Source organism: Phocoena phocoena, chromosome 19, assembly GCF_963924675.1.
Source record: "Phocoena phocoena chromosome 19, mPhoPho1.1, whole genome shotgun sequence".
NCBI lineage: Eukaryota > Metazoa > Chordata > Mammalia > Artiodactyla > Phocoenidae > Phocoena > Phocoena phocoena.
In genome coordinates, this window is record NC_089237.1 from 7,355,669 (window position 1) to 7,382,711 (window position 27,043).

At 59.2% G+C, this 27,043-nt stretch overlaps 1 protein-coding gene across 3 annotated transcripts; it reads left to right on the forward strand.

Moving 5' to 3' along the window:
- On the forward strand, nucleotides 1-26,880 carry ITGB4 (integrin subunit beta 4). Of its 3 annotated transcripts, none has more exons than XM_065897442.1 (39): nucleotides 4-82; nucleotides 1,099-1,181; nucleotides 1,423-1,524; nucleotides 1,676-1,880; nucleotides 2,568-2,664; nucleotides 2,850-3,021; nucleotides 4,399-4,662; nucleotides 4,985-5,074; nucleotides 5,365-5,487; nucleotides 5,902-6,066; nucleotides 6,241-6,317; nucleotides 7,037-7,239; nucleotides 9,227-9,330; nucleotides 9,451-9,549; nucleotides 9,709-9,838; nucleotides 10,581-10,703; nucleotides 10,793-10,899; nucleotides 11,649-11,682; nucleotides 11,859-12,047; nucleotides 12,311-12,414; nucleotides 12,730-12,788; nucleotides 12,920-12,943; nucleotides 13,952-14,100; nucleotides 14,195-14,378; nucleotides 15,200-15,344; nucleotides 18,049-18,253; nucleotides 19,057-19,214; nucleotides 19,556-19,736; nucleotides 19,882-20,019; nucleotides 21,825-22,007; nucleotides 22,095-22,230; nucleotides 23,371-23,536; nucleotides 24,028-24,334; nucleotides 25,069-25,218; nucleotides 25,775-25,963; nucleotides 26,046-26,203; nucleotides 26,286-26,448; nucleotides 26,525-26,632; nucleotides 26,741-26,880. In XM_065897442.1, the coding sequence occupies exons 1-39, from the start codon at nucleotides 4-6 to the stop codon at nucleotides 26,878-26,880; spliced, it is 5,493 nt and encodes a 1,830-aa protein (XP_065753514.1). The 3 variants fall into 3 exon arrangements, with proteins under 3 accessions (XP_065753516.1, XP_065753514.1, XP_065753515.1); XM_065897443.1 differs by lacking the exon at nucleotides 23,371-23,536 and adding an exon at nucleotides 24,484-24,642 and having other exon boundaries at nucleotides 22,095-22,226; nucleotides 24,098-24,334; XM_065897444.1 differs by lacking the exon at nucleotides 23,371-23,536 and having other exon boundaries at nucleotides 1-82; nucleotides 22,095-22,226; nucleotides 24,098-24,334.
- Nucleotides 26,881-27,043: the final 163 nt, after the last annotated feature.

Below are 27,043 nucleotides of genomic sequence, written 5' to 3' on the forward strand. Positions count from 1 at the left end.
AGGATGGCAGGGCCGCATCCCAGCTGGTGGACCAGGCTGTTGCTGGCAGCCCTGCTGAGCGCCAGCTTCCCCGGGGACATGGGTGAGTCGGACACACCCCTGCAACACCCCTCTCTGTGGTGGGGGCTCAACTTCCAAGGCACTGCCCTTAAGTGAGGGAGGGGGCTCTCATGGAGTGTCTTACCCAGACACTCACTCAGCCATTCAACAAACAACCACCACCCACTTTGAAGGCTGGGGAGCCATGAGCCTGAGCCGTATGGCCCAAGAACACCCAGGGGAGGAAGGAGACTTGGTCTAGAGGAGGGAGAAGACGTCCACTCAGAGAATGGAGGCGCTCGCAGGATGTACTGAGGCTTGGAAAGCCGAGTCGAAAAGTTTTAGAGGAATTTGGAGGAGAGAAAGGTGATCATCACCTGCTCTGGGAGTGTCTGCAGTCGGCAAAGGGCTGGAGCCCGCTCCTACTGGTGAAATTTTGCCTGTCAGTGGAGGTCATGCTGATAGCTTGAAATAGACCATGGTGGGAACATTTACACCCTGGAAATTGGCAAAGGCTGCAAGTCAGGGCTTCCCCGCCCTCACCGGAGCCCTTGCTAAAGGTTGACAGTGCACCGTTGCCGGGAGCCCAGGAGACCACCCACTAGTGCACATAATAGGTCCTTACTGTGATTTCAACTGAACAAAACCAAAGGGAATCCCAACCTTTGGAGAAACTGGAGTTTTACCTCATTTATTTACTAACAACTCACTGTGTGCGGGGCTTGGGCTAGCCACTGGGGACACAGTGATAAACAAGACAGAATCCCTTTTACCCTGGAGGAGCAGGTGAGGGGGGTGGTTAGGGTGTCCCCGCCAGCACCTCGGTCTCGGCCCCCACCATCCTTGCCTCCAGACTTGAGTGGAGAGTCCAGGTTTGAGACCTGGCTCTGCGGGTTTCTAGCTGTGCTACCTGGGACTGACCACGTACCTGCTGGCCTCCATCTCCCCCTCTGTAAATCGGGAGAGAATCCCCACCTCTTTCAAATGAGGCTGCACAAGGGAAGGGCTTGGCAGTGGGTGAGGCGCATCTCAGCGGGCACGCCCATCTCTGCTCCCCAGCGAACCGCTGCAAGAAGGCCCAGGTGAAGAGCTGCACGGAGTGCATCCGCGTGGACAGGGACTGCGCCTACTGCACGGACGAGGTGTGATGCCGCTGGGGCCTAGCCTGGGCCACCTTCCCAACCTGCGTGCCCCACCCTGCTACACCCCACGCCTGGGCTCTGGCCCACACTTGCCCCGCCCTCAGCCCAGCCTCAGGCCAGGCGGTCGTGGGAGAACAGGCAAGGGTCAGGAAGATCGGGGTGGTGGGGTACAGGATAAATCCAGTGTTAGGACAGCCAGGGGAAGGGTACTGCCCTCCTGACTCCATCTCCTTCCGGCCAGATGTTCAAGGAACGGCGCTGCAACACCCAGGCAGAGCTGCTGGCTGCGGGCTGCCGGCAGGAGAGCATGGTGGTCATGGAGAGCAGCTTCGAGATCACAGAGGTGCCCAGAGTGGGGGTCGGGGGGGCTGGGCCCTCCAAGCTCAAGGCTGGCTGTTTGTGGGAGGTTATCGTGTCCCCTGGCTGAGCTGAGAGGTATCTCCATCAGATCTGGAGAGACCCTCCAGCCAGGTGTCCCCCTCCCCTGGACACAGGAAGCGCAGATCGACACCACCCTGCACCGTAGCCAGGTGTCCCCCCAGGGGCTGCGGGTGCGGCTGCGGCCGGGAGAGGAGCGGCGCTTTGAGCTGCAGGTGTTTGAGCCCCTGGAGAGCCCCATGGACCTGTATATCCTCATGGACTTCTCCAACTCCATGTCTGACGATCTGGACAACCTCAAGAAGATGGGGCAGGATCTGGGTACGGCGCGGAAGACAGCAGGGCAGGGCGTGGAGAGAGTGGCCTCCCCCAGCTGGCTGGACACCTGCTCAGGAGGCCAGGGCTCAGGCTAGCTGCACCCACTCCTCAAGGAAGGACAGGACATCTGAGCACCCCAAGAACTCCTTCCCCCCACTCTCAGAGGCGGGTCCTGTGCAGACCCCAATAACCACTCGGGAGTGCAGAGAAGGCCCCAGCCGGGTGGGAACCAGAGCCCTTTGGTCCTTTTTGTTTTTTTGGATGTGGTGCACCTCATGGCTTGCGGGATCTTAGTTCCCCGACCAGGGATTGAACCCGCGCCCCCTGCAGTGGAAGCTCAGAGTCCTAGCTACTGGACTGCCAAGGAAGTCCCTCCTCTGGTGCTGACACGGAGGGCACCAGCTGCCATGAGGCTGAGGTTAATTCCCAGCTCTGCAGATGGCTGGTCCAGCTCCCCGGCCGCACCCTCCAACTAGCTGCATGCACAACTCTGGGTCCCCCGAGTCCCATTTCCCTCATCTGTAAATAAGGACAAGGGCTGTCATGTGCGTGAGCTGACGCCCAACATGCAAAGTGTTGACAATAAGTTGTTCTTCCTCTTCCTCCTTCCCAAGCCAGCCCCCGGCTCCTGTGTTGATGTGGGGTTCTTGGGGCTCAGCTGTCCCCTCTTTTTTTGTTGTTGATGCCTAGCCCAGGTCCTGAGGCAGCTCACCAGCGACTACACGATTGGATTTGGCAAGTTCGTGGACAAAGTTAGCGTCCCTCAGACAGACATGAGGCCCGAGAAGTGAGTGACCAAGGGGGCAGGGGTCCTGGCCAGGTGGCCCACGCCCTCTCCACCCAAGCACTTTGAAGTTTTCAGGTTGAAATGAGCCACAGGGGCGGTCCCTAGAGAGGGTGGGCAGGGGGTTGTGGGCGTCTTCTCCCCTGACTTTCTCCCTCCCTGACTCTCTCCTTCCCACCTCCGCCCAGGCTGAAGGAGCCCTGGCCCAACAGTGACCCCCCCTTCTCCTTCAAAAACGTCATCAGCCTGACGGAAGACGTGGAGGAGTTCCGGAACAAGCTAAAGGGAGAGCGGATCTCAGGCAACCTGGACGCCCCCGAAGGAGGTTTCGATGCCATCCTGCAGACGGCCGTGTGCACCGTGAGTGCCGGGGCAGGTCCTGCTGGCCTAGACCCGGCTGTGCTTTTCAACAAGGGCATGAGCTGCCCACTGGCCTGCTCTGGTACCAGGCTGGGGCCTCCATCCCCTAAGACAAGCTCAGACCCACTGGGGGACCCTCAATTCCAATCCAAGTTTAGAGGTATCAGGGCCTGAGCAGTCACAGCCTGGTTTTGTGTTGGCCAGTGAGGCGGACATGAGTCTTGGGATTCTGGAATCTTCAGTGCCCTGAGGCCAGCCTCCCACCCAACCTCCCTGTTAATACCCGTCTCCAACTGTGCTGGAAGAGGGCACTTCTTTTTATGTGCACATCAGTTTTTTCATTTAAAGAATAATGTATCCACAGACAAAAAAGAAAATTCCCTGGCAGTCCAGTGGTTAAGGATTCAGCACTTTCACTGCCGGGGGCCCAGGTTCCATCCCTGGTCGGGGAACTAAGGTCTCTCAAGCCACATGGCGTGGCCAAAAAATAAAACAAAATTAAAAAATAAGAAATAAAAATGAAAATAATGTATCCATATTACAGACAATTTGGAAAACAAAGAACAGAAATTGCCCATAATTTCACCACCATCAGACAGCCGGCCACTGATACCCCACCAGCATATTTTGTTCCCTTTTCCTTATTTTATATAGTTGGAATCAGTGTATGTATAGTTCTGAAACTTGCTTTTTTTTTTTCACCTAATGCTGTCATAAACATTTTCTCTTGTAATACATGGTTTTCAAAATCATCCCATGTATTTCTTTCTTTTTTTTTTTTTTGCGGTACGCGGGCCTCTCACTGCTGTGGCCTCTCCCGTTGCGGAGCACAGGCTCCGGACGCGCAGGCTCAGTGGCCATGGTTCACGGGCCCAGCCGCTCCGCGGCACGTGGGATCCTCCCGGACCGGGGCGCGAACCCGTGTCCCCTGCATCGGCAGGCGGACTCCCAACCACCGCGCCACCAGGGAAGCCCCGATCCCATGTATTTCTCAAACGAATTGCCACATGCCACTTGCTGTACCTATTTTAACTCTTCCGTTAAATGCTGCACGGTGTACGTTTTTCTGTGCAATTGAGATATTCTCGCAGAGTGGTTAAGACCTCGTGGGGACAGCTGCATGAGCCTGGTTCACATCTTGCGTGGCGCCCACTGTGGGCACAGCCCCTGCTCGTTTCCCACTTCCCGTCGCTGGTTTCTGTTTATCCCCGTCATCACTCATGTGCCGTCTGTCACGTGCGTCATTCCTGGGGTCGTCAGGCTGTTAATCCTGTGTCCTCACTGAGCGCCGTGTTGGGACGTGCTTTCGCTGTCACTGTGTGCGACGCTGTGACGAGGGTCCCCTGCTCCACGGGCACCCCTCCTCGCTCTCCCCAGAGGCACATCGGCTGGCGCCCCGACAGCACCCACCTGCTGGTATTCTCTACCGAGTCGGCCTTCCACTACGAGGCGGATGGCGCCAACGTGCTGGCTGGCATCGTGAAGCGCAACGACGAGGAGTGCCACCTGGACACCACGGGCACCTACACCCAGTACGGGACACAGGACTACCCGTCGGTGCCCACCCTGGTGCGCCTGCTCGACCGGCACAACATCATCCCCATCTTCGCAGTCACCAACTACTCCTATAGTTACTACGAGGTGCGGGGCCCGGGGCCTCACAGGGCAGGATGGGGGCGGACGGGAGGGTCCGTGGAACTTCTCAGACACCCCCATCTGCCTTCCTCCCTTCCTTCCCGAAACTTGGGATGGGCCCTGGTGGGAAGAGGAGTCCACGTGCCCATTCCCCAGCACCACCCCCCCAAGCAGGTGGGGGCTGAGAGCACAGGCTCTGGAACGCACAGCAGGCGCCAGGCCTTAGCTTCCCCATCTGCCAGGTGAGCGAACCCCAGAGGTGTTGTCTGGATTCAAAGAGATGACCCTTGTGGGAGGCTGAGCCCCGGCCTGGCATTTTCTCCTGCAGAAGCTGTCCTCGTATTTTCCTGTCTCTTCGCTGGGCGTGCTGCAGGAGGACTCTTCCAACATCGTGGATGTGCTGCAGGACGCCTTCAACGTGAGGGCTCGAGTCTGAGCCTTTCTGGGGCGGGGCTGGAGAGAAGGCTGAATGGCAGAGGACTGGGAAATAGGACAGGAGGGAGGAAGGGTCTTCTGCAGTCCTTGAGGAGCGCCCCCTGGGCCTGGGCCCAGGTTCCTGCAGGCTCTTCTCCCTTGACCCCCACCCCCACCCCCACCCCCGCCAGCACCCCAGGCCTCCGTGTAGGTGGGAGTACAGCACAGACAGGCCAGGCCAGGCTGGGTGAGCCCGGGGTACCCCCAGGCCATTGATCGCCTGCTCTCTTTTAGCGTATCCGCTCCAACCTGGACATCCGGGCCCTGGAAAGCCCCCGAGGCCTGCGGACAGAGGTCACCTCCAGGATGTTCCAGAAGACGAACACTGGGTCCTTTCTCATCCGGCGGGGGGAAGTGGTACGCCTCCGTGGGGGTCCCGGGGCAGGGGAGGACGGGCACAGCGCCCTGCGGGGCGGGGTCTACCTGAACAGAGGTCCAGAGCATGGCCTCCGGAGTCAGATCTGGGTTTGAAGCCCTCTGGATCAGCCCCTTGGCGTGTCCTCATCTGTAGAGTGGAGGCCAATCAGCTTGGAGCTCAGGGTTGCTAAGATGAGGGAACGGGCCAAAAGCAACCCTGGTTACTGTTGGTACTATTGTTACCGTGGCTGTGCCTGGAGGGAGCAAGTTCGCAGCCCTGAGGAAGGGCGGGCAGGGAGCTGGGTGTCAGGGGCCAGACACATCCCTGGAGCTTGAGGGCCTAGAGACTTCAGGCACAACTGCCCCCTGGTGGTCTGTCCAGGCCTGCCTTGCCTGAGAGTGGGGTCCCTGCAGGGCACATACCAAGTGCAGCTGCGGGCTATCGAGGACTTGGACGGGACTCACGTGTGCCAGTTGCCAGAAGCGGACCAGAAGGGCAACATCCATCTGAAGCCCTCCTTCTCCAATGGCCTCAAGATGGACGTGGACATCGTCTGTGACGTGTGCTCCTGTGAGCTGGTATGATGCTGCCCCGCCAGGTTGCGGAGGGAGGGAGAGGCTAAGCCGACCACCCCAGGGCCCTGAGTAACACAGCAGAGCATCCTGTAGCCACGACTCCCTTTCGGGGTTCCCTGAGGGGCGGCGTCCAGCATCCCTCACGCCCCCAGCCACCCCACCATGATTTCATTCCAGCAAAAAGAGGAGCGGTCATCTCGCTGCAGCTCCAACGGGGATTTCATGTGCGGACACTGTGTGTGCAATGAGGGCTGGTGAGTGTGGGAGGGTGAAGCCAGCACCCAGGATGCCGGCAGCTCCCAGAGAAGGGGCTGGGCACACCAAGTAGGCTGCTGAGGGTGGGTTGGCAGCTGGGCATAGAAAGGGCTAGGAAAGGGGTATGTCTAGTTGGCAGGTGGATTCGGTTCAAAGCACTTTGAAATTCATGGATATGGGAATTCCCTGGTAGTCCAGTGGTTAGGACTCAGCGGTCTCACTGCCGGGGCTCCGGGTTCGATCCCTGGTCAGGGAACTAAGATCCCGCAAGCTGCATGGCGTGGCCAAAAAATAAAAAGAAATATATGGATATATAGGATTACCGCTGGGAATATGTGTAAGAATCAGGGCAGTGGTGGCCGTTAGGGTGTTGTGGGTCGGACACAGGAGGGAGACGTACTTTACCCTCCATCCCTTTTGGGCCTTTAGTATCTGAGCCATGGGCACCTGTTACCTGAGCAGAAGGGGGTCATAAGAGAATGTTAGTAAGAGTAAGGGCTTTTCAAGCTTCAAGACATTGAATAAGTTTGTCATGACTTGAGGAAGGGATAGGAGGAGGGTCTCAGGGGACTGAGGTTTGAGTCTCAGCTCAACCCCTGCTGTCTACATAACTCAGACCCACAGGGGCCCACTTAGAGCCTCAGTTTCCTCATCTGTAAAATGGGATGGTGAAAGCCTTCCTGCTGTGCCGTGCAGAAGTGACTGGCTTCTCCCGCAGGAGCGGCAAGACCTGTAACTGCTCCACTGGCTCCCTGAGCGACCTGGCGCCCTGCCAGCGGGAGGGTGAGGACGAGCTGTGCTCGGGGCAGGGCGAGTGCCAATGCGGTCACTGCGTGTGCTATGGTGACGGCCGCTATGAGGGTCAATTCTGTGAATACGACAACTTCCAGTGCCCCCGTGCCTCCGGGTTCCTCTGCAACGGTGAGCTACTGGCCCAGGTGGGGTGAAGCCGAGAGGGTGGCCTGGGTGTCCAGCCCCTGCCCGCCGCCTCTGGCTCTGCCATCAGAACCCATGTTGGGAGAGCCTCGCTGGGAGTCAGGACCCCCATGTTCAGGCCCAGCCCTCCTCCAGATTCCCTGAGTGCCTCTCCTAAGTCCAGCCCCAACATGGACCTCTCTCCTCCTCCACAAACTTGATGCCCAAGGCCCCTGCCAGCATGAAATCCCCATTGTGGAATGTCCCCCTGAGGTCCTCCGGCCCGTGCCCACCCACTTCTCCACTCTCCCATCCCACTAGAGTGGGTACCACCCAGCTCAACCTCAGCGATCGGTGGTATATGGCATGGCGATCTTTCCTCTCTCGGAAGATGCTACATCTCTAGCAGACAGGGCCTGGAGTAATGCATCCTCTGTAGCCCCACAGGGCCTAACACAGTGTGGGCCCAGGCCATGGGTACATAGCCTGGCCAGGGCTTCCGGAGCTGGGCAGGGGTCACAGAACCCACAGGGGCCATATGGAAGTACTGAATGGGTAAATGGAGGAGAATGAATGAAAATCCACTCACCAAATACTTATTAAGCCCCAACTGTATACTTGCCACGGGGAGTCAAGACCCTGCTTTTCTACCCTTTCCTCCGTTCTTGCTTTTGTCTGCCATTTCTTCTCTTCACCTGCGCACCCCAGGGTGTGCTCAGAGAAATGAAGGGAGAACCCAGGACGTCTGGAGAAAGGCAGACATTTGGCACAGGCCAAGCTGAGACAGGAGGGGAGGGAGATGCAGCCAGGAAGGAGGCAGGGCCAGACTGCGAGGGGCTTGGGTTCCAGTCCAGGCTGGGTCCAGTTTTAGTGTAGTCCAAACTTTTTCTTAAAAGGCTATACATTAAATATTTTCAGCTTTGTAAGCTATATGGTCTCCGTCACAACTACCCAGCTCTGCCATTGTAGCAGAAAGCAGCTTTAGGCAATACATAGGCAAATGAGTGTGGCTCTGTTCCAATAACACTTTTGCAAAAGCAGGTGGTGAGCTGGATTTGGCCCACAGGCTGTAGTTAATCAACCCCTATTCTAGTAAGGATATTGGACTTCATCCTTTGGGCAAAAGGGAGTCACTGGTGTGTTTCTTTTGTGTGTGTGTGTGTGTGTGTGTGTTTTTAATACATTTATTTATTTTTGGCTGCATTGGGACTTCATTGCTGCGTGCGAGCTTTCTCTAGTTGCGGTGAGCGGGGGCTACTCTTCATTGCGGTGCGTGGGCTTCTTGTAGCAGTGGCTTCTCTTGTTGCGGAGCATGGGCTCTAGGCACGTGGGGTTCAGTAGTTGTGGCATACAGGCTCAGTAGTTGTGGCTCGTGGGCTCTAGAGCGCAGGCTCAGTCGTTGTGGCCCACAGGCCTAGCCGCTCCGCGGCATGTGGGATCTTCCTGGACCAGGGCTCGAACCCGTGTCCCCTGCATTGGCAGGCGGATTCTTAACCACTGCGCCACCTGGGAAGTCCTCACTGGTGCTTTTAATTTCATTTTCTAACTCTTTATATGTTAACCTTGTATCCAGCCACCTTGCTAAACTCACTTATGAAATCTAATAACTTATTTATAGATTCTTCTTGCTATTTTGTGGCATGTTTCTGATACTTGTAAATGATGACAGTTTTTCATCTCTTAACTTTCCAAAACTTATGTTTTATTTCTTTTTCTTACCTTGTTGCATTGGCCAGGACTCATTAGAGGCTCTTAAACAGGGGAGACACATGATTGGGTTTATGTTTTGGGGTGATCACCCCAGCTGCAGAGTAGAAGGTAGAAGGGCACAATAGAGCGGGAGAAATGGAGAGAAGGGAGTTCCAAGAAAGCGACGAAGAGATGGCTCTGCCCCTGGCTGGAGACATCCTAGCTCCCAAGGCAGCTCCAGCCAGTGGGCAGCCTGGACTGCAGGTGCAAGTGTGCCTCTCCTCTCCCCTCCCCTTCTCTGCAGACCGAGGACGCTGCTCCATGGGCCAGTGTGTGTGTGAGCCTGGCTGGACAGGCTTGAGCTGTGACTGTCCTCTCAGCAATGCCACCTGCATCGACAGCAACGGGGTAGGCCTGGGCATGAGGCAGACAGTGGGGGGCGGTAGAGGGGGCCCCAGTCAAGACCACCCTCCCTCTCAGGCAGGGGTGGGGGCACAGCTGGCTCACTGGTGCCTCCTCTTGACTCAGGGTATCTGTAATGGGCGTGGCTACTGCGAGTGTGGCCGCTGCCACTGCAACCAACAGTCGCTCTACACAGACACCATCTGTGAGATCAACTACTCAGCGGTGAGGCCAGATCCACTGGGTACGGGCATGGGGACCCCAGGCACGGGGCAAGACGGACAAGAGGGGCTGAGCCTGGCGCCAGAGGAGCTGCCTGAGGGTGTGACGTGGCAGGGGCCGCCACCCAACACAGTGCCCGTCTGACCCTCTTCACCCACCCAGATCCGCCTGGGCCTCTGTGAGGACCTGCGGTCCTGTGTGCAGTGCCAGGCGTGGGGCACCGGTGAAAAGAAGGGGCACGAGTGTAAGGAGTGCAGCTTCAAGGTCAAGATGGTGGATGAGCTTAAGAAAGGTACGGGGCGGGGAGAGAGGACTAGGCAGGGGGGCTTCCGGTGGGGTAGGTGGTGTCTCTCATCCGGGCAGGGCTGTGGAGCTGGGTAGGGGGCTCATAATCCAAACTGAGGACATGCAGTCCAGAAAGAGGGGTTCCAGACCTGGGAGTGGTCACAGAAGCCAGACAGGTCACACAGACCCAGGTAGGGGCCGCACAGTCTGGCCAGGGTACCCAGACCTGGGGAGATGGCTTCTGGCTTGGGCAGGGGACAAAGAGCTGGGTAGGGCCATGAACACGGCAAAGGCCCATAATTGGGCCGTGGGGGCTCACAGCCTCCTTTCCTCTAGGTCAGAGAAGTGTTCTAGAAGGGACTTCCCTGGCGGGCCAGTGGTTAAGACTCCGCACTCCCGCTGCAGGGGGCGTGGGTTCGATCCCTGGTCGGGGAACTATGATCCCACGTGTGGCCAAAAAAAAAAAGAAAAGAAAAAAGAAAAACGTTGTAGAAGCCCAGCTCCTGAGTGATGCCCAGGACGGGCACAGATTTGCAGCCTTTGACGCTCCTGGAGGGCAGCCCCCGCCTTGCCCCAGCTGTATGCACAGTTTGCCGGGAACTTGCGTTCTTCCCCAGGGAGGTGCCTCCCACCCTGTGATGGGCGGGCTGGGCCCCAGAGTAGGGCCGTGGTGAGGAGCGGCCACCTCACCAGGCCCTAAGGTGCTCCGGGGTGGGGTTGGGTGCCCTGCCGACCGTCTGTGGGTGCAGTGGAGGAGGTGGTGGAGTACTGCTCCTTCCGGGACGAGGATGACGACTGTACATACAGTTACACCGTGGAGGGTGATGGCGCCCCCGGGCCCAACAGCACCGTCCTGGTGCAGAGGAGGAAGGGTGAGCTGGAGGGCCGGCCGGGGGCGTGTGGGTGGCCTGTCGGACCCCGGTGGGGGAAGTGGTACCGACTTCCTCTCCTTCCTCCCTAGACTGCCCCCCCGGCGCCTTCTGGTGGCTCATTCCCCTGCTCGTGTTCCTCCTGTTGCTCCCGGCACTGCTGCTCCTGCTTTGCTGGAAGTACTGTGCCTGCTGCAAGGTGGGGGCTCCCCCCGCCACCAGGGTCCCTGTAGGTGGCAGAGGCCAAGCGAACCCACATGTTCTGCCCAGCCCTGGTGCCCTCCCCACACCAGCCTCTCACCTCTGCCAACCATCAGTGGCTGGATACCTGGGAGCCCCTGCCCGGGGGTCAGCCACGTGCAAAGGGTCACGAGAGCTAACAGGGAAGGAAGGGCTCTGCCCACCAGGAGCTGACAGTCTACTGGGGAGGAAAGACAGGAGACAGGAAAACATGGAGGACGGCATGGCACAGGATACTGCATCGTAGGGAGCAGAGACAACACTGCAGTAACCCCCAGCGTTGTGGGATATTAGTGTGTGTTACAGAGAAAAAGAGTTCTGTGATCAAATACATTTGAGAAAGCGGTTTCTTCTCTGCAGGACTTCTCAGAGCCTTTGATCTAGTTGTATGAATAGTGAAACTATAAGGGGAAGGAATTCCGTGCTTCCCAAATGGGTTTGATCACAGAACCTTTACTTTCCAGAGTATACAGCAGGACCAGGGTCCCCTGGCACACATTTGGGGAACCCTCTGCCCCATCACCCTCTGTGTACCCACCTTGTGTGCCACACACCTAGACCCCTGCAGCTGCCTGGATATCCTGGTGTCTGGGAAGGCACCTTTGCCCCCTCTGGACCGTTGGCATGGGTGGCAGTTGGTGGCGGAAGGGGCTTACCTAGGCTGGGGTGGCTGTCTCAGCTTTCGTCCTCACCCACCTTGTCTCCTAGGCCTGCCTGGCCCTTCTCCCGTGCTGCAACCGAGGTACGGGCCAGCATCAGCAGGGGTGGCGGGCTTCTGCCCGCTCTTCCTTCCAGCTGGGGTGGAGGGGAAGCGGGGACCGAGTCTGGAACAGAGGCGGGAGGCCCCGGGGTCCCACCTGCAGGGGTGTGGTGGGGAAGGTCTAGGGAGCGGCCCAGTGTGAGGACCCTGTCCCGCAGGTCACATGGTGGGCTTCAAGGAAGACCACTACATGCTGCGGGCGAACCTGATGGCCTCGGATCACCTGGACACGCCCCTGCTGCGCGGCGGGAACCTCAAGGGGCGCGACACGGTCCGCTGGAAGACCGCCAACGTGCAGCGGCCTGGCTCTGCCTCGCGTGCTGCCGGCATCAGCCCCACGGAGCTGGGTGAGGGCCAGGGCCAGGCACCGCAGGTCCTGGGGCTGCCCTTGGGGCCCGGGGCACGTTCACCGCTGCTCCCAGGTCCGGGATCACACCATTCCTATTTTCTCTGGGTACTGGGGTGCAGGCACAGGCCTGGCTGCCTTCTATCCTTCCTGATGGTGCTATCAGCCTCAGGTGCTCCCCTATCCAAGCATGGCTCCTAGACGGGGCTTCTGCGGTGCCCACTGTGCAAGGGGCTGACGACACCCCTCCCTGCCTGCCCCTAGCGCCCTACGGGCTGTCCCTGCGCCTTGCCCGCCTTTGCACCGAGAACCTACTGAAGCCTGGCACCCGAGAATGTGACCAGCTGCGCCAGGAAGTGGAGGAGAACGTAAGGGCCAAAGAAACCGATCCCAGGCAGCTGGCATCTCTGGGCTGGGTGTGAGCCAGGTGGCGGGAGAGCAGAGGGAAGCAGCTGGGGAACCTGGATTTTTCCGGGCAGGAAAGAAGGGCTTCCTTGGACATGTGCCTGGCCTGGGATCATCCTGGGATCTGTTCCCTGTAAATGCTTCCAGAAGGGTGGAGGCAATGTGCGTGCCCATGGCCACGCCCCCAGCCCACCCTGAGAGGTCCTCTGGGCCTGGATGGCTCTGGGTGGAGAGGCTCCCCCAGGGCCCGAGCCTCACAGCCCTTCCTTGTCTGGCAGCTGCACGAGGTGTACAGGCACATCCCAGGCGCGCAGAAGCTCCAGCAGACCAAGTTCCGGTGGGTCCTGGGTGCCCGGGCTTGGGTGAGGGTACTGCCCATGTAGCCAACGCCAGGGGATCTCCCCCAAGCAGCTCGTGCCTCCACCCCAGGGACCACCTGGCTCACGTTCCCCACTTTGTCCTCCACAGGCAGCAGCCCAATGCCGGGAAAAAGTGAGTCGAAGACACACAGGTGGGGTAGTACCAGCCCCAAGTACCTGTCCCCTCTGCCCCCTCCCCCACCCCAATCTCCATCTCCATCTCCATCCCACTGGAAAGGAGGGCTGTCTGTATGTCCTTGGGTAGGACCTTCATTGAGCAAATACCAGCATGAAGCCCTCACCAAAAGCCAGCCCCCGTACTAGAACAGGAAAACCACAGGGAACCAAGCAGACCCAGTCCTTGCCGTCGTGCCGGCGATAGCCCCCTACCCAGTACCCGGGATAGCCCGGTGCCCAGCCGCAGCCCTCCTCCGACGCCAAACGCCTTGATCCTGGAGGCACCGCTGGGTGCCAAGAAGATGGTCCGGTGGGTGACACACCTCCTTCCCAGTTCCTACCCCGAGTCCCAGCCCCCCCAGGGGAAAAGTGGGGGTGGGAACAGCATGCAGAGAGGACAGAACTGCGTGCGCAGTAACGGGATACAGCTCTCACTGAGCACATCACCTTCAGTGAGAACCATTTAGACCAGCATTTTGAGTGCTTACAACGGGCCAGGCCTTGTTCTAAGGGCTTCATGTGTGTGGTTATCTTATCCAAGTAGATACCATTACTATTCCCGTTTTATATTTGAGGAAACCGAGAATCAGAGAGCTTAAGTAGCTTGCCCAAGGTTACCTAGCTGGTAAGATATAGAGCCAGGATTTGAACCCAGGCAGTCTGGCTTCAGGGCCTCTACCCTTCACATCTATGCTGTCCTCACTCTACTTTTGCTTCCGCAGCCCTTCCTGGCGAGGTGGGTGGGAGTGGTAGCCTCATGTCACAGATGAGGTTGCCGACGCTGCAGGGTGAGGTGGCCCACCATGCCGGGACCAGCCTGGGCCTCTAGGCCTGTCTGGTTCTGATGACTGCTTTTTGCTGCCTAGAATCTTGTCCACTGATGGAGAGAGGACAGGTAGGCGGGGCGGGACAAGTGCCAGCCTCCTGGCCAGCCTGACACCTCCCCACCCAACCCCGCCCCCAGGCAGGACCACACCATTGTGGACACGGTGCTGATGGCGCCCCGCTCGGCCAAGCAGGCCCTGCTGAAGCTGACGGAGAAGCATGTGGAGCAGGGGGCCTTCCACGAGCTCAAGGTGGCCCCTGGCTACTACACCCTCACTGCAGACCAGGGTAGGTGGCCAGGCTCCCTGTGCCCCTCCCTCTCACCTCCCACCCCTGTGCGGCCCCCTGACCCCCATCTGACGGCTCCCCACCGCCCGCCCAGATGCCCGGGGCATGGTGGAGTTCCAGGAGGGTGTGGAGCTGGTGGACGTGCGGGTGCCTCTCTTCATCCGGCCTGAGGACGATGATGAGAAGCAGCTGCTGGTGGAGGCCATCGACGTGCCCGCGGGCACTGCCACCCTCGGCCGCCGCCTGGTCAACATCACCATCATCAAGGAGCAAGGTCGGTCAGGGCGGGGGGGACAGGGGGGCCAAAAGGGAGGCTCTGGGGTCCCTTGTTCCTCCTCAATCCAAGTGGAAGTGGGGCCTGGCCATGTGGCCTAGGCAAGTGACTTAACCTCTGAGCCTTGGTTTCTCCATCTGTAAAATGGGTATCAGGCTCTTGTGAGGAGTGTGCGGCTGTACGTCTCCGCACAGTGCCTGGTAGTAAGCACTCAGTGTGGGAGCTTCTCTTATGATCACCAGAGGGTGCTATGTCCTCCTGGAGCCAGTGCACATCCCCCTCTCCTTGTTCTTCCCCTATGGCCTTTGAGCTTGGGAGACTGAATGGGGCCCCCCTAGGATGGCAGGGCATCAGAGCAGGAAGGGGACTGGGGCCTCCCTCTGCCCAAGCCTATCTAGAGGGGTGAGCAAGGCGTCACACCACTGTCACCCACGGTGCCTTCCCTGCTGGTTCCTCGGGGAACCTGGACTTGTTGATAACCATCTTTCCGGCGCCCGGAGGGTCTGTTCTGGTCCCTGACCCCTCCTCCCCACCTGCTCCAGGACCCCAGGACTTAGGCCTACTCAGTCTCAGCTCTCATGTCTGGTCTTGCCCCTGCCCGGCCTCCTTTCTCTGCCCTGACCCTTCCAAGATGTTAGTTGGACACTGTTCCAGCCTTGTCAACTTTTCCTGCAAGACTTTTCCAGCCCCATCCTCTGCCCTTCCCCAGAGAGGGGTGACAAGCAGACTCCTGGAGTCTGGGCCGGGCTGGGCCAGAGGGAGGGCGGGGGCTGAGAAGGCACTGTGGCCAAGACCCCCGACCGGTGCCTGGCTCCTTGCAGCCAGCGGGATCGTGTCCTTTGAGCAGCCCGAGTACTTGGTCAGCCGCGGGGAGCACGTGGCCCGCATCCCCGTCATCCGGCGTATCCTGGACAACGGCAAGTCCCAGGTCTCCTACTGCACGCAGGACAACACAGCGCAGGGCAACCGGGTGAGTCTGCACCACGGGGTCAGGGGCGCATCCCGAGGGCCCGGTGCGAGCAGGACATGGCGGCTGCCTGAGTCTCTGGGTGCTGGTGGTGCCGCTGGCTGGCCTCCCAAGGACATGTCCACCTGCCCAGCCACCCTGCACTGGCACCAAAAGTGCCAGTGATGCCCTGAGCAAGGTCTCATCATGTCCAGACCATCCATGTCCCCCTCCCAACATCCCAGGATCCACCAGGACAGCCAAACTCTCCATAGAGAAATAGACACCTCCGTCTGCCCCTGTCCAGGGACTCTGGGCCTCTTGACGTGGGATCACAGACCCCATGTCCCTGGGCTGTCGTTGCCGGGCAGGCTGTCTCTGGGCCGTGCTACAGGAGCAGCCCTTCAGGGCAGGGAGGGCCGTGTGGTAGGGCAGTGTCCCCTTTATCACTGGGCCCCAGTCTCCGGGAACTGCCCAGTCCAGGTGGTGGGTGTGCTTGGATTGGCTTACAGGTCTGTTTGTTTTTCTAAATTTATTACCAACATTTTATTTTTTATTTTTTTGGCCATGCCGCATGGCTTGTGGAATCTTAGTTCCCCAACCCAGGGATCAAACCCAAACCCGGGCCCATAGCAGTGAAAGTTCAGAGTCCTAACCACTGGACCGTCAGAGAATTCCCCACTACCAACGTTTTTTTAAACTAATTTTTATTGGAGTCTAGTTGATTTACAATGCTGTGTTAGTTTCTGCTGTACAGCAAAGTGAATCAGTTATACACATACATACATCCACTCTTTTTTAGATTCTATTCCCATATAGGTCATTACGGAGTATTGAGTAGAGTTCCCTGTGCTATACCGTAGGTTCTTATTAGTTATCCAGTTTATACCTATTACCAACATTTTAAAACTAAAAATATTCACATCAAAACTTCACTCAAAACGTAATAAAGTCTAGTCTCACTGGCCCACAGGCCCAGCCCACTTGGCAATCATGGGAGCAGGTGTGCACTCAGATGATCCCGACACACACCCTATTCTTTTTATCGGTAGGAACAGTTCTCATTACTGCTCCAGTGCTCCCCATAAAATCTCCAAAGAGGAATTTGTATGCCCAGAACCTTTTCACTGAATGTGCCGTATTATAGAGATTCTGGCTATCCTGTTATGCTTTTATAAAGATCCTTTGGGATTGAACTTTTTTTTTTTTTTTTTTTTTTTGCGGTACGCGGGCCTCTCACCGCTGTGGCCTCTCCCGTTGCGGAGCACAGGCTCCGGATGCGCAGGCTCAGTGGCCATGGCTCACGGGCCCAGCCACTCCGCGGCATGTGGTACCTTCCCAGACCGGGGCACGAACCCACGTCCCCTGCATCGGCAGGTGGACTCTCAACCACTGCGCCACCAGGGAAGCCCCTGAACTATTTTTAAAAACATTTTATTTTTCAACTTTTTGTCTTGAAAAGCTTCAGCCTACAGGAAGATGGAAAGACTAACAAAATTAGCACCCATTTACTCTTTACGTAGATTGACCTTGCTTTCTTTTTCTCTTTCTATATAGATGTATACATGCATGTGTGTGTGTGTATATATATGTATTTATAGCTCTATAACTGTAGAGAGAAAGGGAGAGAATATATATATGTATCTATAGCTCTATAACTGTAGAGAGAAAGGGAGAGAGAGTGTGTTTTGTTTACTTTTGTTGGCTGAACTATTCAAGGTAAGTTGTTGACATCACATGGACCCTAAACCTTTCTGCAGGCACCTGCTAAGAACAAGAGCACTCTACATAACTACGACAGAAATACCTGACTCAAGAAATGTCACATTGTCCTCATAATTAATAATTAGTCCATATTCGGATCCCCCCATGTTCACATGTCCCAGTAATGTCCTCTATAGCTTTTTCCCCCCGATCCAGGAACCAATCAAGGGTATGACATTGCATTTTGTTGTCATGTGTCTTTAGTCTCCTTTAATCTAGAATAATTCCCCGGCTTTGTCTTTTGTCACCTGGACATTTTTGAAGCATCCCCCCCGAGGTCAGTTGTCTTGCAGGCAACTCCTGCTTTTCTTTCTGGGTTTTTGCAGCGTTGGAGTTTGTCCCTCTCTGCACAGTGCGGCTGGCTAGCAGTGCCTGGAATTGAATGTTAGTTTGCAGTGCCACCTAGTGGCGTCATGTGACGGGAGCTCAGGAAAGCTCTGGGGCATTGGGGAAAAAAAAAAAAGCTGGAGATTTTGGCAGCACCCCACCCCGGAGGCAGGGCCTGGGGGCTGTGGGATCCAGACTTCGGAGCCCCAGTGCGGGGTACAGTTCCTCCCTCCCTGTCTGGGGCCTGCAAATCTCAGCTCTCCGGGCTGAGTGCCTGCCTGTATGCGACCCTCCATATCTGCATCCCTGTCTCTGTGCCTTGGTTCAAATGCTGGTTCCACCACAACTACCTGTGTGAACTTGGGCAAGTTTCTTCACCTCTGTGTGCCTCAGTTTCCTCATTTGTAAAATGGGGACAATAATATCTCTACCTCACACTGCCCTGAGGAGTAAACAAGCTAATATTTGTAATGCGCTTGACGTGCAAGAGGTATTGTAGAAACATAAGCCATTCCGTGTCCACGTGGGACAGTCTGTGTGTGAGGGTCTCTGCATTATCTGTGAGGTTGGGGTCGGGTGTGTGGCCGTTACTCATTCTCCCAGGCCTGGTCTGACCCTGACCCCTTCCCACTCCCAGGACTACATCCCCACAGAGGGCGAACTGCTATTCCAACCTGGGGAGACCTGGAAGGAGCTGCAGGTGAAGCTCCTGGAGCTGCAGGAGATGGACTCCCTCCTGCGGGGCTGCCAGACCCGCCGCTTCTACATCCAACTCAGCAACCCCAAGTTTGGGGCTCGCCTGGGCCAGCCCCAGTCTGCCACTGTTATCATTGGGGACCAAGGTAGGCAGAGTCTGCAGTCAGCTTAAGCAGGGCTGGGGGCTTCTTGACAGTCTTAGCAAGTAAAAATACAGGACGCTCAGTTAAATTTGAATCTCAGATAAGTAACAACCACATTTGTAGTATAAGTATGTCCCATGCACTATTTGGGATGTACTTATCCTAAAAAAGTGTTTGTTGTTTATCTAAAATTCCAATTTAACTAGGTATCCTGCCTTTATCTGGCAACCCTACTCTCAATCAGAGAGGCTGGGGTCATGTGGCCACCGGCCTGCTGCTGGCTGTGAATCCCACCACTAAGGGCCTTAGCCCTTTGACTTCAGCCTTAATTCCAGCTAAAATGCAGGTGTTTCCAGAAGGGGTGAAACAGTTCTTATGGGTCCTGAGAACTGTATTGTGGGGTCTGCGAGCCCACCCGGAGAGGAGGCTTGCCGAGAAGATGGGGCAGGAGGCGGAGTCTTGGGGTCCAGGAGTGATGGAGGGCGTTGGGAGGAGCCAGATGTTCTCACGTGGGACACACCCTAGGCTGCCAAAGGGAGAGAGCAAACTCGTTCCTCCTTCTCATCCCTCCAGAGACCCTCCTGGGCCCCCCCAAGTTTGGCAGGATGCCCTGTGCTTTACTAATGGGGGCACCAGCCCTCTAGAGACCCCCTTTGGCAGGTCTCAGTTGAGGGGGGGTGCGGGGAAGGAGCGTTGATGTTTTAACTGGGCTTCTGGCGCCCCCTGGTGGCGACGGTGGGTTCCTGCTCCCCTCAAAAGCGGGGTGTCTCAGCTGGCTTCCCCTGCCCTGGTTTGACCCACTACAGATGAACTGGACGGGAACTTAATGGGCCAGACCCTATCATCACCCCTACTCTCCCGGGGTGACCTGGGTGCCCCACAGAACCCCAATGCCAAGGCCACCGGGTCCCGGAAGATCCACTTCAACTGGCTGCCCCCTCCTGGCAAGCCAACAGGGTACCGGGTAAGGTGGGGGGCAATGAGGGTGGTGGATGGGGGAGGCTGGGCACATAGTGGGGAGGTGGCCCACCGGGGGGCAGAGGGCCCTTGAGGGAGAGGAGAGGGCATGCTTGGCCTCAGTGGACGGGGGAACCCCCATCTGTTCCCCGGGGGAGAGGCAAGTTCCTGGACTGTGGCCCCACCACCCCAGAAACACCTCTGCCCTGCCCCAGCCCTGCTGTGTGAACCTGGCAGGTCACTCGGTCCTGTCTGTGTGCAAAGGGGGTAAAACGAGGGCAGGGCTCAGTGGAGGGATGATCAGCTCTGCCAGCTGCTCCCTACTGACCAGCCCCGCCCCGGGAGCAGGTGAAGTATTGGATCCAGGGTGACTCTGAGTCCGAAGCCCACCTCCTCGACAGCAAGATGCCCTCGGTGGAGCTCACCAACCTGTACCCGTACTGCGACTACGAGATGAAGGTGTGCGCCTACGGGGCGCAGGGCGAGGGCCCCTACAGCTCCCTGGTGTCCTGTCGCACTCACCCGGAAGGTGAGGCCTCGCCTTTCTGTCCATCCACCTGTCTGCCCCCCAGCTACCCTGCTGCCAGCATGCCCAGCCCTGTCCCCCGACCCCCTAGAACTCTGCCCCCTCTCTGCAGCTGACAGCTCTCTTCCTGCATCCCCTCCCCCTCCAGCTCCCAGCGAGCCAGGGCGTCTGGCCTTCAATGTTGTCTCCTCCACCGTGACCCAGCTGAGCTGGGCTGAGCCGGCCGAGACCAATGGCGAGATCACAGCCTATGAGGTCTGCTATGGCCTGGTCAACGAGGACAGCCGTAAGGATCTGGACCTCTCCTTCTGCCCCCGGGGAGGGGGCAAAGAGTGGGAGGAGGTCACAGCATCCCGGGCAGTGGATGAGCCCATATGTCTGACTGCCTGGGGCATCGTTAGGTTTGTGGTCAGGTTTGGGCTGAGTTGCATTCCAAAGCCAGGCCCAGAAGCTCCCAGGGCAGGTAGGGATGGAGGGCCTGAGATTATACATGTGCAGTGGGGTCACAGGTCCAGGGCTGCCTGCCCACGCAGGTAACTAGAATGGCTCGATCCTACACGGTTCTCTTAGGGCCGGAGTCGAGTCGACAGATTTAGCAAATAAAAGCAGAGGACGCCCTGAACTTCTAACAGACAATTTTTCTAGTACATTTCATGCAATATTGTTATCTGGCAGCCCTAGGCCAAAGCACCTGGCAGAACTGTTATTTTTCTCCCAGTCCTGGAAAGGGGAGGGACCACCCCTGCCAGTTGTCAGGATGAGAAACTATTTGAGGGAACTTGGTCCCGCCTCTCGCCTGGTGCGGGGCCCTTCTCCTTGCGCTCTCACCTCCGTTTGGCCCATCTCAGGGATGGAGAGCTTACCACCCCCAAATAGGACCCGTGGCCCCTAAAGCGAGTCAGGCTTACCACCGCCAGGGTGGCCCAACAGGGCAGAGGGCAGCAGGATCGTTCTGGGTCTCGGGCTCCTTGCCCTTTACTAGCCTGGCTGGCCAAGCACAGCCTTCTCAGCAGCTGTACCACATCCTTGGCTCTCCACCCACGGGCCACTGTCAGGAAGTGTTTTCTGACCCAGCCTTTAATCCCAGGAATGACTGATGGTTTCAGCCCACGGCCTTAGCCTGCTGACGCACGTGCGAGGCAGGCCCGAGGGCATCAGCGACTTTGGGGTGGCCCCCTTCCCTTCTCCCCCTGGTGGACAGAGATGAGAGAGGGCGGTTAGAGACTTCCCCCGGCTGACAGCCCAACGTCAGCCCATTCTTGGAGCACAGCTGTTTACTTACCAAACAGCATCAAGGGACTTCCCTGGTGGTCCAGTGGTTAAGAATCCATGCTTCCACTGCAGGGGGCACGAGTTCGATCCCCGGTTCGGGAATTAAGGTCCCGCAGGCCACGCGGTGGGGCACACAAACAGCATGAAGCTTAGCAGGTGTTGTTTTTCCAGAGCCCTCCTTTGGACCCCTTGGCAACTGGGACATTTTCTGGTCTCCCAGACGTCTTCCAACATAGAGGGCCCCATCTTGTCACATGGGGGCCTAGGCACCGTAACTTGCTTAGAGCAGCCTGGGGTCTCTTCCTTCTCTCTCCCAGGGCTTGCGTCCACCCTTCTAGGTGTGGTGGAGGAGAGCTGCTTCCCCTCTGCTCTCGCCCTTAGCTCTCACAAGCCTCAGCCTGTCCTCAGGTGCAGGTTCAGGCCTGCCTCTCTCCTCCCGTCCCTGCCCAGGTGACCAGGGCAGCCGTGCATTTGGGGTTTGGTTGTGGACAGGGAGGCACAGGTGCTGAGGGCGCCCAAGCCTCTGGAGCCAGCGTCACGCGGACGCACATGGACGCAACTGGTAGAGGTGACAGTGGGGCCGACTTGAGTCTAGTCTGTCTCTGCCACTTAACTTGGCAGAGGCTTCTCTAAGCCAGTCACACCCAGGTTCTCAGGGCTTGGCACGCAGCTGTGTTTCAACAGTTGCTCGCTCCCTGACTCGTTCCCCAAACTCCTGGATGCAGTTCAGGGGCTGTGCAACAGTCCTGGTGCACCAGAGGCAGGGATGCACCAGGCCAGGAGCTGGATGACCCCTCTGAAGCACTCTCCCTGTCCCAGGACCCATCGGGCCCATGAAGAAGGTGCTGGTGGACAGCCCCAAAAAGCGGACGCTGCTCATCGAGAACCTGCGGGAGTCCCAGCCGTACCGCTACACGGTCAAGGCTCGCAACGGCGCAGGCTGGGGGCCTGAGCGGGAGGCCATCATCAACCTGGCCACCCAGCCCAAGCGGCCCATGTCCAGTGAGTGGCGGGTGGGAGGCACAGGGCAGACAGGGGCGGGCAGGAGGCCGAGGCTGGGGCCCTGGCTCACCCACTCCCGCCCTGCAGTCCCCATCATCCCGGACATCCCCATTGTGGACGCCCAGAGCGGGGAAGACTACGAAAGCTTCCTCATGTACAGCGATGACATGCTCCGCTCCCCGACAGGCAGCCAGAGGCCGAGCGTCTCTGAGGACACTGGTGAGTGGGCCTGGGACGCCTGCGAGGAAGGTGGGGGTCCTGGGTAGAGGGTGGGGCCGTCACTGGTGTCCAGAGAGAGCCAAGGGGCCAGTGAGCACTGGGCGTGACGGTCACACCAGAAGTCCCCTCTCAGCCCCAGTCGAGCATCTACAAAGCCGACGGTTTGGCAGGCAGCACACTGGCTCTGGGTACAGGGGGGACAAAGCCGACGTGGCCCCCGTGAATAGCGTGCACGTCTGTGTGTGAGGACAGGCAGAAAGACGTGTGCTTGGGGTACATGCACACAGGCTCGTGCACATGGGACTGGAAACACAGTTTTGAGACTGGAGGGCTCACCAGCAGTGCCATGGAATCAGGCCACCTCCCAGGGACAGGGCTATGTGGGAGGAGGCAGGCCTGGCTCTGGGGCCCACAAAGCAGTGTCTCCCCACACTGGCCCTGTTCCTCCTCCTTCCTTGATTCCTGTACAGTGTGACACAAAGAGCCCTCGACTGGGACTCTTGGGGACTCAGTTTTAGCTCTGACTCCACTGCAGGAATTCAGATGAATCACCCTCTCTGTGCCTGTTTTCTGGTCTGAAATGGGATGCCAATCACACGCTACCATTAGTGAAAATCCTTCAGGATTTGTATTTTCTTCCATCCTCGCCTACACCAGGCCTCCATGGTGTCAAGCCTGGGTTTAAGGGACCCAAGCCCAAGGGTCTTGAGGGTTTTGAGGGTCTGAAGTAAAGAGCAGCTGGTGCACAGCGGGTGCCCCAGCTCAGCTGCAGTACACGTGGCTGCCTGTGACGCACTCCGGCTGCTGGAACTGCCCCTGGGAGGCCGGCAGGGGAGAGCTCACTCCCTCCGTTATCCAGATGGGAAACTGAGGCTCAGAGCAGGGAGTCCTCACAGCTGGCGGCAGAGCCCAGGCTCTGGTCCAGGGGTCTCCCCTCGCCAGTTGCAGCCCGGGCCGCCCTCTTCCACCTCTCGGGCGAGGGCCTCGCCGGCCACCGGGCTCCCCGGCACACACCCGGATCCCAGAGAGCCAGAGGACGGGCTCACGTCACAGCGCCGCCCGCCTCCTCCCCCAGCCCCTCTGCGCAGCCGCCCGCGCCCCCCGGCGGTGCCAACGCGGCCCTTCGTTGTTCCCAAGGCGGCAGCGGCTGGAAGTTCGAGCCCCTGCTGGGGGAGGAGCTGGACCTACGGCGCATCACATGGCGGCTGCCCCCGGAGCTCATTCCGCGCCTGTCGGCCAGCAGCCGGCGCTCCTCCGACACCGCCGAGCCGCCCCGCGGGCCCCTGGACGACGGCGCCGCCGATGGGGGCGCGCGGGCTGCCGGCGAGGGGGGAGGTGACCGGCCTGCCCTGACCCGCACCCACCTAGGCTCGCTGGTTTGCTGCCTCCGGGCTCCAGCCAGAGCCCACCGCAGCCAGGCTGCCCGGCTGCCACCCCAGAGCCAAGGGACCCCAGGGCAGGCGCTGGGGCTCTCCCCAAAGCTAGACTGCCCCCAACCTTCCAAGTCTGTTGTGTCCAGGGCAGGCCCTGGTGCCCAAGGAGACCCCTCAGAGGCCTCAGGGGACCCAAGGGCAGGCGTTTGGGCTCTCCCCAGGGTAGGGCCAACTGCGGGGGCAGTGAGTCCGGGGCTGAGGTCAGCGGCCGTCCATAGGGGCGTCCTGCCGGGCCACAGGACCTGAGTTGCAGACGCCTAGGGGGCCCTTGTACTCCTCCAAGGACCTCTGTCCCTGGCGGGCCAAGGGAAGCAGGTTGTTTTTATGCCAAGGGCCCCCAGAGGGTAGGTAATCCAGGGAATTCCCAGGGCCGCAGCCTGCCCCGAGGGGCTCCAGGTCTGATGCGGGCCGGTCCGGTGACCCTGCTCTACCCCACAGAGCACCTGGTGAACGGGCGGATGGACTTTGCCTTCCCGGACAGTGCCAACTCCCTGCACAGGATGGCTGTGAGCAACGCCGCCTACAGCACCTACCTGAGCCCACACCTGCCCCACCGCGTGCTGAGCACGTCCTCCACCCTCTCGCGGGACTACCACTCGCTGACCCGCCCGGAACACTCGCACTCGTCCACGCTGCCCAGGGACTACTCAACCCTCACCTCCCTCTCCTCCCAGAGTGAGTGCCCGCCACCTCCCCTGCTCTCCCCTAATCCTTCCTCTCTTCCAGCTCCTGGAGGCTCGGGCTGCTGGCCTGCCGTCCCCCTCCTGCCCATCCTCTGACGTGCACACTTCCTGCCCTCTCACTCTTGTTTTGTCCTGCCCTAGGCCTCCCTCCCATCTGGGAACACGGGAGGAGCAGGCTTCCGCTGTCCTGGGCCCTGGGGTCCTGGAGTCGGGCTCAGATGAAGGGGGTCCCCCACTCCGGGGACTCAAGAGACTCTATAATCCTGGCTGGGCAGCCAGCAGCACCCTCTTGGGGCCCAGGTAGTACAGGGGTGGCCATCCTGTGCCTCCACAGCTGTCCTGCACCATCTGTCACCCATCCACCCACCGCCGCCGCTGCCCGTGCCACCTTACCCTCCATTCCATCCACATCAGCGCTGGTGCCTAACGCAGCTTCTGTCCTCTGGGGGTGCTGGGCTGGGGCAGGAGAGGGGCCAGGCCAGCTGAGGAGGGTGGGGGCCGGCTGACTCACGAGCTCACGCCTTCTCGGCACAGGCAGGGCCCGCACCCACGTCCTGCACAGGACATTCAGGAGGTGCCGAGTGGCCTGGACAGGGTGTTGCAGGGTGAGTGGGCCACCTGGCCAGCGGTCCATGCAGGCGCCACAGCCGAGGGCGGTCAGGGCTAGAACTAGGACTCCTGCCCAGACACCCCCGACACCGGCTGACTGTGGCCTCCTGTCTCCAGGCTCCCGCTTGGCTGCCGGTGTGCCCAACACACCCACCCGCCTGGTGTTCTCAGCCCTGGGACCCACGTCTCTGAAAGTAAGCTGGCAGGAACCGCAGTGTGAGCGGACGCTGCAGGGCTACAGCGTGGAGTACCAGCTGCTGAATGGCGGTGAGGCACGGCTGCTGTCGGGCTGACACACGGGGACACCCGACTGTCAGGAGTCCACCCAAGTCCCTTGAACACTAACGCTCCCCCCACCACCCACCTTTCTGAGAGAGTCTCGCTCTTCTAAGACTCCCACTGCCTCTCCTGATGAGACCTCATCCACCTCCCTAGGCCTCTCTCCAAATCATTCCCACGGCTAGGTTTTACCTCACAAGGCCTCACCGGCCTAGGGACCCAGGGCCTCTGCTGGCCTATGTCTTTCCGGGAGTCGGGAAGTGGCACTTCCGTGGGCAGACACACTCGCGGCAGCATGCCCGGGGCCCATAAACAGCCAACATACACAGATGGGATTTCAGGTTCCACTCATCCCTTGTATAGCGTACAACCTGAACAACCCAACCGTACTATACAAGGCTGACCCCACCTGTACCCAAGCCACAGCTAATGCTGGGTGGGTGGTGGCTAGACCTTGACAGTAGCCTAGGGAAGGGGTGGGATCAGGCTGGGGATAGGAATGAGGACTTCTGCTGCTCTGCTACCTGCCTCCATCCCCACCCAGGTGAGCTGCACCAGCTTAACATCCCCAACCCCAGCCAGACGTCGGTGGTGCTGGAAGACCTCCTGCCCAACCACTCCTACGTGTTCCGCGTGCGGGCCCAGAGCCAGGAAGGCTGGGGCCCAGAGCGCGAGGGTGTCATCACTATCGAGTCACAGGTGCACCCACAGAGCCCTCTCTGCCCCCTACCGGGTGAGTTACCCCCCGACCCTGACAGTGGTCCCCCCATCTCGTACCCACAAACCCACCGACACCCTTCCTCTGCTGTCCCCAGGCTCTGCCTTCACTTTGAGCACGCCCAACGCCCCGGGCCCGCTGGTGTTCACCGCCCTGAGCCCGGACTCTCTGCAGTTGAGCTGGGAGCGGCCGCGCAGGCCTGACGGCGACATCCTCGGCTACCTGGTGACTTGTGAGATGGCCCACGGAGGAGGTGCTGCCCGCCCCAGGGTCGGGGGGACCAGGGGAAGGGTGGAGAGGGAGCCACCGAGGCTAAAGGCATCTTTCCCGCCCAGAGCCAGCCACCACGTTCCTGGTGGATGGCGACAGCCCCGAGAGCCGGCTGACGGTGCCAGGCCTCAGCGAGAACGTGCCCTACAAGTTCAAGGTGCAGGCCAAGACCACCCAAGGCTTCGGGCCGGAGCGTGAAGGCATCATCACCATCGAGTCCCAGGCTGGAGGTAGGCTGCTTCACCCCTTCTCTGGCCACACCTTCTCCTGGCACCACGCTCTGACTGGCCCCTCTGCCCACTCCAGGCGCCTTCCCACAGCTGGGCAGCCACTCGGGGCTCTTCCAGCACCCAATGCCAGGAGAGTACAGCATCACCACCACCCACTCCAGCACCACTGAGCCCGTCCTACTGGGTGAGTTGCCCGGCGGGGGGCTCCTGGCTCTCCCGGGGGAGCACAGTGCCAACAGAGGAAAGGGGGTTGGGGACCCAGGTGGACCCTTCAACACCTCTTCCCCTACAGACGGATTGACCCTGGGGTCCCAGCGCTTGGAAGCCCATGGCTCCCTCACCCGGAACGTGACACAGGAGTTTGTGAGCCGGACACTGACCGCCAGTGGGACCCTCAGCACCCACGTGGACCAACAGTTCTTTCAGACCTGAGCCCCCGACCCCCGCCTCCTCGCCCTGGCGCTGCCTCGGCTACTCCATCCTTGGACCCCTGGCGACCAGCCCACCCGCATGCTGATCACAGGGCCGGTGCCTCTGGCCACAGAGCAGGGGGTAGGTGTCCTCTGGGAGGCACGAAGTGGTCCCGGAAGGCCCT

What these genes read in the sequence shown, in the direction of transcription:
- ITGB4 (XM_065897442.1), top strand. Translation starts at nt 4, where the DNA reads ATGGCAGGGCCGCATCCCAGCTGGTGGACCAGGCTGTTGCTGGCAGCC. An exon ending in TCTCCCGTGCTGCAACCGAG is followed by an intron (nt 11,683 to 11,858) that starts GTACGGGCCAGC and finishes CCTGTCCCGCAG; the next exon opens with GTCACATGGTGGGCTTCAAG. An exon ending in CACCCTCACTGCAGACCAGG is followed by an intron (nt 14,101 to 14,194) that starts GTAGGTGGCCAG and finishes CCGCCCGCCCAG; the next exon opens with ATGCCCGGGGCATGGTGGAG.